This window comes from Mastigoproctus giganteus, chromosome 11, assembly GCF_048544385.1.
Source record: "Mastigoproctus giganteus isolate SK-2022 chromosome 11, ASM4854438v1, whole genome shotgun sequence".
Taxonomy (NCBI): domain Eukaryota; kingdom Metazoa; phylum Arthropoda; class Arachnida; order Uropygi; family Thelyphonidae; genus Mastigoproctus; species Mastigoproctus giganteus.
The window spans coordinates 6,367,151-6,377,539 of NC_143585.1; the positions used below are offsets into that span (position 1 = coordinate 6,367,151).

Genomic DNA, 10,389 nt, shown 5'->3' on the forward strand with positions numbered 1-10,389 from the left:
GGAGGAGAGGAAATTTCAGCGTATAAATCAAATAGAGGATCCCATAAGACAAATTAAAGAAATGAAACTGTTCCTAGAAGAGTTTCTTTATAAACAGACAAATAGGATTACATCTGCAACAAGATTGCAGATAGTGAACTGCTGGTCTGTTTTGGAACATAGAGTGGTTGAACTTAATACAGAAAACAAAGTATTGAAAGCAAAAGTATAAACGGTGACTGAAGAGAAGAATAATTATAAAAAAATAAATACTTTGACTTATGCCTAAGTAGCAAGGGCCACCAAAGCAGATTCATCACAAACTAAACAAACCAACAATAAGACTAAGGAAATACCAAAGGCAAAAGAAACAAACAATCATTATAAAGGCTAAGCCTGACTCTACATACAAATCGAGTGAGGCAGTCAGAGATACTGTCATGACAAAATTAAAACCTCATTTGAAAGAAATAAAGGTGAATAACATGAGAAAAATAAAAGATAATGGAGTTTCAATTGAATTAACAAATAAGAAGGATGTTAAAAAGATTGAAACCAACCCAGAGGTAGTAAAACTGGGACCGCAAACAGAAAAGCCAAGGGGCAGAAACCCCAACATTATTATATTTGACATCCTTGAGACAACTCTGGAAAGTTTATTAATATAATGGAACTGGATGAGTTTGCCAAAGAATTTCTTCTAAAAAGAGGGACAAAAAACAAAAGAAATGGGCAATTCAACGTCATTGTGGAAGTGTCACCCAGAATTTGGAAAAACCTACAAGGACAGCAAAGAGTCTATGCTGGCTGGACCAGCCATAAATTCAGGAATTCTTTCCTGTACAGCGGTGCTTTAACTGTCATAAATATGGCCATACTGCCAGAGACTGCAGACAGAATTCCCATCTGTGGCCACTGTGCAGTCACTGGCCACGATTACAAGAACTGCCAAAATAAAAATCAGCAGCCAAAATGTTCTACCTGTAAAGCAGCACGGCTGACTGACTATGCACATAGTATCAGGGTTGATAAATGCACCTGTTATAAAAAAACAGTAAAATTTATACAATCTAGGACCAACTATGGGTCAGACTGAAAACATAAATGTGACTAGGGCTCTAAATCTTGTCCAATTGAATGCTCAAAGAGCAAGAGCCATTGTAGATCAGATCAAACTCAAATTGGAAGAAAATATAGATATCTTGGTACTCCAAGAGTCCTACACACATATGGGTAGGGTTCAAGGATACCCAAGAGGCTATAAAATAATAGAATACACCTCAAGTGTCCCTTCTACAGCAATAGTAGTTAAAAATACTGACCTAACAGTCACAAAGATGGGTCACCTCTGCTCCCCAGTGGGAGTGTGTGCCCATATCACCAGTGCTGTAGGACAGTTTTACATTATTTCACTATATTCCAGACCAGGGGAAGATATAAATCCCAAACATTGAATACCTACAAGTAGTCACAAACTTACTACCTACTGCAAATATCATAGTGTGTGCTGATGTCAATTGCCAGTCAGCCTTATGGCATAGCCATACGGAAGACAGAGCAGGCACACACAATGGCCAGATACTTTCAGACTATATAGCCACCTCACTCTTTCAAGTGCTAAACCAACCAAATAACCTCCCAACTTTTAGCAGTACCATGTGGGAGAGTGACATTGATGTTACTCTTGCCACCAATTCAATAGCTTATAAAATCACAGACCAGTGTGTCCAGCCAGCCTGGACCACATCAGATCACAGAGCCATTTCCTTCAAACTAAACAGGCAATTACAAAAAACCCAACACTCCCTATTGGATATCAAAAGGAATAACCTTAAAAAGGCAAACTGGCAGATTTTTGCAGAACATACAGCAGCTGAGCTGCAAAAACAGGAAAATGAGTGGCCTAGATCAGGCAACTGTAGCCCGGACGAGCAAACACTGACTATGACAAACATTTTAACAAAAACGGCAACCCTGTCTATTCCACAGTAAAAACCGAGGAAGCAGACAGTTCCCTGGTGGTGCCCCGAACTGACTATACTCAGAAGCAGGGTACACCAGGCGAGGAGACATTTTCAAAGAGCCAGAACATCTTGACCACAAAATGAGGTGGATACACTGAAAGATATAGAACTCTCAGGAATCAGTATACAGCCCTCATAAGAGACAAGAAAAGGGAATGCTGGAGGACTTGTGGGAACTACTGGAAACAATAACCCCTGGGGAGTTTTCTACAGAATAGTGACCAACAATAATAACTAAATAACATCCTAGACAGTATCATTCAGACTGAAACTGGGAATCATGTTGACCAACTGATGATGTTACCAACAGCAAATTCAAAATGGGAAGCATTCAAAGAACTTATCTTGGAAGCTACTAGGCTTTACATACCAACTAAGAAATATTGTTCAAGGTTTAGGCCTAAATGGATGTCAGATGAACTAATGAGACATATGGCAGAGAAGAAAAATGCATGGGATACATACAAATTAACACTTGACACAGAAGCCTATGATAGATACAAGTTGATCTGTAACCAAGTTACAAAGGAGGTTAGGCAGGCAAAGGCAGATTACGAGAAATCTTTGGCAAGGGATGCAAAGAAAAACAGCAAAGAGTTCTTTACTTATGTAAACTCTAGAAGGAAGGGGATGAATCAGATTGGTCCACTTGATATCGATGGGTCAACTGTTGATGATTCTGCTCAGGTAGCTAACAAACTGAATGAATATTTTGCATCAACATTCACACATGAGGAGTTATTCAGCGAGGGGAATGCCAGAGGTGTATCCAACTCTGGCAGTAAGCTCGAGAATCTTGTAATAACTGAGAGTAAAGAGGAGGAGAAATTGTTGAAGATAAATACAAGAAAGGCACCTGGGGTGGATGGGATCTATCCAGTTATATTAAAGGAGGCAGCAAAGGAAGTAAGCAAACCCTTAGCCATAATTATGAGAGCTTCCTTGGACTCAGGGGAAGTACCCATGGACTGGAGATGTGCAAGTGTGAACCCCAATTCACAAAGGAGGATCAAAGGGCGACACAAGTAATTATAGACCTGTTAGTTTAACTTCTGTTTCTGGAAAATTAATGGAGGCACTGGTTAAAGAAGCACTGCAGGATCATCTAGACAAGACTTCAGTTATAGCTCAGACACAGCATGGTTTTGTTAAGGGGAAGTCTTGCCTGACCAATTTGATTGGATACTATGATGCAGTCACAAAAGAACTGGATGCAGGGAATAACTTTGATATTATATACTTGGATCTTAGAAAGGCTTTTGATACTGTTGCACATGGAAGACTACTGCACAAATTGGAGCAGTGTGGCATTGGAGGCAAATTGCTGCTATGGATAAAAGGGGTGGTTGAGGGGGGAGAAGACAGAGAGTGGTAATCAATGGACACTGCTCATCGTGGACTAATGTTATTAGTGGAGTCCCTCAGGGTTCAGTATTGGGTCCATTATTGTTTTCTGTATTTATAAATGATATTGATGATGGTATATCAAGCTTAATGTCCAAGTTTGCAGATGATACGAAGGTTGGCAGGGTTGTCAAGGACACTACTGACACTATTCTACTGCAACAGGATCTGGAAAGGTTGAGCAGATGGGCTGAGAGGTGGCAAATGAAGTTTAACATTGACAAATGTAAAGTACTACATATGGGAAACAGCAACCTCAGAGCAACGTATCAACTCTGTGGTACTACACTGAGAGTGGTAGAGAATGAAAGGGACCTGGGGGTGGTTGTGCAGGCAGATATGAAGTTTTCTGAGCAGTGCAGACGGGCTGCAAGAGTAGCTCATGGTGTATTGTCGATGATATATAGGAATTTTTCTAGCAGGGATAAGGAGGTTTGTTATTGTTATTTGTTTTTAGGAGCATTAGCAACTAAGGCCATATTGCTCCAGGATATGCGGTGGTCATTCCCTGACCTTTCCGCATCTTTCGTATTTGGTGGTGATGGGCTCGAACACCGGTCTAATCAAGAAGCGTGTGCTACGCACTACTGCTCCTTCCCACCTGGCTACGGAGGTGCCCTCGGGATAAGGAGGTGATTATTCCCTTGTATAAGGCAATGGTCAGGCCACACCTAGAGTACTGTATACAGGTCTGGAGGCCTCATTTCAAGAAGGATGTAGAGATGCTGGAACGAGCATAGAGAAGGGCAACAAGATTAGTGAATGGAACAAAGGGGTGCTCTTACGAAGAAAGGCTTAAATTTTGCAAATTACAGTGTCTGGGGACTAGGCACCAGCGAGGTGATCTGATAGAGGTGTATAAAGCCTTGAATGGTTTGAGCATGCTCAATGCTGATGGGATTCTTCCTTTTGCTCAGAATAATCACCTGAGAGGGCATAAATTCAAATTGAGAAAAGACAGATGTAGGATTGACGTGAGGAAATTTGCCTTTAGCCAGCGGGTGGTTGGTTGGTGGAATAGACTTCCATCCCTTGTCGTGGAAGTTGATAGCCTAAATAAGTTTAAGGCTCAGCTGGACAGGTTTTTCGGATGAACAGAGGGGTGAAGTGGAAGTGGTTATTTTTTATTTATTTTTTATTTATTTTTTTTTTTTTTGGCTGATGCTGCATAAGCTTGCTTTCTTGCATAAAATGCCTCTACTAATGCTAATGCTATAGCAGCAGAATACCACTTTGCCTTACCCATAACTCTGTTAAAAGCATTAATAGATTTACTGTATTTATTTTGTGGTTCAGATGCTTCCTAAGTTCAGCTCAATAGTCTTTTACTCTTCTATTTAAACTCACAACAGCTGTTATTTCATTTTCTTCCAACTGGATAAAATTATCTGTTTACATTCCTTTCAATGAGTAACTAAATATTTCCAAAAAAATGCCTTGCATTTTAACCTTTCTTAACTTAAAACTCATTTATCAATATTATAACCTTGAAAATATGAATTTATAACATAGAATTAGCATTACTGTTTCTGTTTTAAACATTACTCTGACTTAACTCTTATAGAATGCTATCATCTGTCTGGCCATGCATCACTGGCAACAGGTGCAGTCACCTGTTGCCAGTGCTGCATGGCCAGAGAGATGATTGTGTTTACGGAACACCATAAGTTGTGTTCCATAAACACAACTTATCATTGAACACTGCTGTGTGCTCACATTGTTCACTCTGTTTCATTGGACATTCTCACTGCCTGCATAGTGAATATGCCAGCAGTGAACAATGCGAAAATGAATGTGCACATATGTAACAGTACAAAATGATTTTTAATTCACTGCATTGGATCACCAGAATTTCAACAAGGTAAATAGTTTACAGCTCACCTAAAAACTATTTATTAATTATGCCGCATGCCTGGATTAATTTGCTATAGCTGTTTTAATGACGCTCAACTTTACATACTGACACAATTTGAACTAAAGAAACAATGGGATTTAGAAGATTGAAAACATTTATTCAACCAAAGTAGGAAGAAAGAATAGAACTCACACAGATCATCCCATTTTGCATTCATGTGCATAAAAATACATAGCTTTTGATACAGAGTTTTTAATTCCTTAAAATTTAATAAGATTTTTCATCCAGGAATAATTCATAATTCTTTTCCTATTTATATTATAAATATATGAACTGCTCCATCTAAAAGGTCTGAAGTTAATTCTTATTTTGTTTTAGAGGATTTATAGGTTCTGCGTTTGGTGGATATCTTACAGAACATGCAGGTTACAGACATGCAACACTGGTTATGATGAGTTTTGAAATTTCTGTGGTAAGTAATTTTAATAATTGTGTATAACAACCATTTAAAATAGTTGTTTTCTGGATTTAAGTTATTAGTAAAGGGAAATGATGCAAGAAAGTATTAATTAAAAAAAAAAATTTGCCCACATCATTTGTCCATTCCTTCTTATAAAATCTTCAATCATTCCTTAAATTTCTTCAAATAGGCCTTTGGGGTTGGGTATATTCATACTATGATTTTTAGTGTTTCTCACCAACCATTGAAGTAAAAACGAAAACTAAAATCTTCAAAAGCTTTATATTTAAATTTACAATAAATTTACAGTAGATCAAACAACAGTGCACTTCTGAGTGCACTGTTGAGGAAGAAGGCAGAAGCCTTTGAAAGCTTCAGTTATTTTAGCGCTTTTAATCTAGTATATTTTATTGCATTTTAATTCAGTATTTTATTATCATTTTATTTGTAGATTCACTGTAAACTACATTTGTTTTATCCTATCTTAATTCAGTATTTTATTATCAGTAACATTTTATTTGTATAATCACACTTATTTTGTTTTGTTTGATCTACTGTAAATTTATTGTAAATTTAAATATAAAGCTTTTTAAGATTTTAGTTTTCGTTTTTACTTCAATGGTTGGTGAGAAATGCTAAAAATCATAGTATTCCTTAAATTTATTCAAACTACCCACTTCCACAACACCAAATGGAAGTTGTTCCAACATTCAGTTACTCTCTGCTTGAAGGCAAAATTTTGCATATCTATCCTGCAATGATCTTTTTTCAATTTAAATTTATGTCCCTTTATGTGCATCATCCAAGAAAGAATAAGGATGCCATCAGCATTTAGTTTGCTCAATCCATTTAAGGCTTTAAGCACTTCAATCTTGTCTCCTCACAGGTTCCTAATTTCCAGACAACATTGCAATTTATGGAACCGAAAGTTTCCATGCCTGTATGTAGTACTCAAAATGTGGCCTAACCATCACCTTATACCTCTTTCTTTTATCCTGCTGGGGAAATTCCTGTATGTTATGAGAGAATCCCAGCCTGTCCTAGCAGCATATATGAACTGCTCAGAGAATTTTATGTCAGACTGCACAGTTATCCCTAAGACCTTTTCTTTCTTCATTACCTTGAGTGTGATATCACCCAAATGGTATGTTATTCTGGGATTACTGTTACCTTGCATTTATCAGTGTTAAACCTCATTTGCCACTGCTCAGCACATCAATCTAATTTCTTTCTGTGTTGTTGCAATAGCATATCCTGCTTCCTGTTATTAACTCCTTAGCCAACTTTTGTATCATCAGTAAACTTAAACATTAAATTTGATATACCTTCTTGAATATTATTCATAATTAATGAAAATGGTAATAGGACCTCACTGAATACTGACGGACTCCACTAGTCCATGAAGAGTAATGGCCGTTAATAATACTGGGCAACAACTAAAATGTTTTGGTAATAAATTTAATCAATTTCGACTTATATTAATGTGCTAAATATGAATATGACAGTTAAAATGGATTATTAGCTCTAGTTTTGATGATACTATACATGCCAATTTCAGTAAATTTTTGCTTGATGTTTGAGTATATTTGGCCTTGACATACAGTTTATGTAGCAACACTGCAGCCATTGGTACCGGGTTGCACTATTTCGTGCCTAGCCACGTCAGTCAGTGTGAGCCAGACATCTGTCTGTACTACACTTGTTTTCAACTGAACAAAGACTTAAAATTTAGCATGCCGTTTAAGTGTGTAAATAGTGCAGATAACTTTTTGTTCCATTTGCGGTGGAGTGACATTTGCATCACAGTAGCATGCCATTACTCCAATAATAATAATAATAAAAAAAAAAGCATACAACTATAATTTTGGCTCCAAAGTTGGAGACCTCATATTTGAGTAGCCAGCTGAAGATATTCAGTTGGCTGCTCAATGCCTTTCGCTGTTCCTGTGATAGGAAAGAGTCTTCAGATCACATAACGGAGTGTTATTTTTGTATGGTACCAACTTTTCAGCCAGGATTTTCAAGAAGAAAAAGTAGACCTTAAGCTATCTGAATATACCATCTGCTGTTTGGCCAGTACCCCATGGAGAGGGACTTCCCATTTGTGAGTCACCAGCTGAATGTGTTTTAGAATCTGATGAACAGTCAGATGATGGCTGAGATAAATCACCGGAAATCTCCACATTAGCACATTAGTAGAGGCGCATTTGATGCAAGAAAGCAAGCTTATGCAGCATCAGCCAAAAAAAAAAAAATAAATAAATAAATAAAAAATAACCACTTCCACTTCACCCCTCTGTTCGTTTGAAATACCTGTCCAACTGAGCCTTAAACTTATTTAGGCTATCAACTTCCACGACAAGGGATGGAAGTCTGTTCCACCAACCAACCACTCGCTGGCTAAAGGCAAATTTCCGCACGTCTATCCTACATCTGTCTTTCCTCAATTTGAACTTATGCCCTCTCAGGTGATTATTCTGAGCAAGAGGAAGAATCCCATCAGCATTGAGCATGCTCAAACTATTCAAGGCTTTGTACACCTCTATCAGATCACCTCGCTGGTGCCTAGTCTCCAGACACTGTAATTCGCAAAACTTAAGCCTTTCTTCGTAAGAGCACCCCTTTGTTCCATTCACTAATCTTGTTGCTCTTCTCTGTACTCGTTCCAGCAGCTCTACATCCTTCTTGAAATGAGGCCTCCAGGCCTGTAGACAGTACTCTAGGTGTGGCCTGACCATTGCCTTATACAAGGGAATAATCACGTCCTTATCCCTGCTAGAAAAATTCCTATATATCATCGACAATACACCATGAGCTACTCTTGCAGCCCATCTGCACTGCTCAGAAAACTTCATATCTGCCTGCACAACCACCCCCAGGTCCCTTTCATTCTCTACCACTGTCAGTGTAGTACCACAGAGTTGATACGTTGCTCTGGGGTTGCTGTTTCCCATATGTAGTATTTTTCATTTGTCAATGTTAAACTTCATTTGCCACCTCTCAGCCCATCCGCTCAACCTTTCCAGATCCTGTTGCAGTAGCATAGTGTCAGTAGTGTCCTTGACAACCCTGCCAACCTTCGTATCGTCTGCAAACTTGGACATTAAGCTTGATATACCATCATCAATATCATTTACAAATACAGAAAACAATAATGGACCCAATACTGAACCCTGAGGGACTCCACTAATAACATTAGTCCACGATGAGCAGTGTCCATTGATTACCACTCTCTATCTTCTCCCCCTCAACAACCCCTTTATCCATAGCAGCAATTTGCCTCCAATGCCACACTGCTCCAATTTGTACAGCAGTCTTCCATGTGCAACAGTATCAAAAGCCTTTCTAAGATCCAAGTATATAATATCAAAGTTATTCCCTGCATCCAGTTCTTTTGTGACTGCATCATAGTATCCAATCAAATTGGTCAGGCAAGACTTCCCCTTAACAAAACCATGCTGTGTCTGAGCTATAACTGAAGTCTTGTCTAGATGATCCTGCAGTGCTTCTTTAACCAGTGCCTCCATCAATTTTCCAGGAACAGAAGTTAAACTAACAGGTCTATAATTACTTGTGTCGCCCTTTGATCCTCCTTTGTGAATTGGGGTCACGTTTGCACATTTCCAGTCCATGGGTACTTCCGCTGAGTCCAAGGAAGCTCTCATAATTATGGCTAAGGGTTTGCTTACTTCCTTTGCTGCCTCCTTTAATATAACTGGATAGATCCCATCCACCCCAGGTGCCTTTCTTGTATTTATCTTCAACAATTTCTCCTCCACTTTACTCTCAGTTATTACAAGATTCTCTAGCTTACTGCCAGAGTTGAATACACCTCTGGCATTCCCCTCGCTGAATAACTCCTCATGTGTGAATGTCGATGCAAAATATTCATTCAGTTTGTTAGCTACCTGAGCAGGATCATCAACAGTTGACCCATCAATATCAAGTGGACCAATCTGATTCATCCCCTTCCTTCTAGAGTTTACATAAGTAAAGAACTCTTTGCTGTTTTTCTTTGCATCCCTTGCCAAAGATTTCTCGTAATCTGCCTTCGCCTGCCTAACCTCCTTTGTAACTTTGTTACAGATCAACTTGTATCTATCATAGGCTTCTGTGTCATGTGTTAATTTGTATGTATCCCATGTATGTTTCTTTTCTGCCATATGCCTCATCAGTTCATCTGACATCCACTTAGGCCTAAACCTTGAACAATATTTCTTAGTTGGTATGTAAAGCCTAGTAGCTTCCAGGATAAGTTCTTTGAATGCTTTCCATTTTGCATTTGCTGTTGGTAACATCATCAGTTGGTCCCACTGTATAGAATTTAAATACTGTCTCAGTCCATCGTAGTCGCCTTTACGAAAGCAATAACCCTTCCCTTTACCCCTAATGGTAGTTACCTCTTTGAGTAAATCCCACTTCAGCACACTGTGATCACTGCCACCTAGTGGTTCATTTACCTGCAGATTCTTAATGAAGAATCACTACTGATAATCAAATCAAGAGTATTACTCCCTCTAGTTGCCTCCCTAACATGCTGATGTAGTAAACAATCATCCAATAAATCCACAAAAGCCTTGCTAGTGTGTGAGTGACCAGCCCCCAAATTCCAGTCAATATCTGGGAAATTAAAATCCCCCATTATAAGACTCTCTGATTTACTGGCC

At 38.6% G+C, this 10,389-nt stretch overlaps 1 protein-coding gene across 1 annotated transcript in view; it reads left to right on the forward strand.

Moving 5' to 3' along the window:
• LOC150077667 (MFS-type transporter SLC18B1-like) overlaps window positions 1–6,689 on the forward strand; it is a 227,083-nt gene extending 220,394 nt beyond the window's left edge. Inside the window, exons 11-12 of the mRNA XM_090385198.1 lie at window positions 5,641–5,734; window positions 6,609–6,689. Of these exons, the coding sequence (XP_090241324.1) occupies window positions 5,641–5,734; window positions 6,609–6,689 (175 nt within the window). The remainder of the gene's footprint in view (window positions 1–5,640; window positions 5,735–6,608) is intronic.
• Window positions 6,690–10,389: the final 3,700 nt, after the last annotated feature.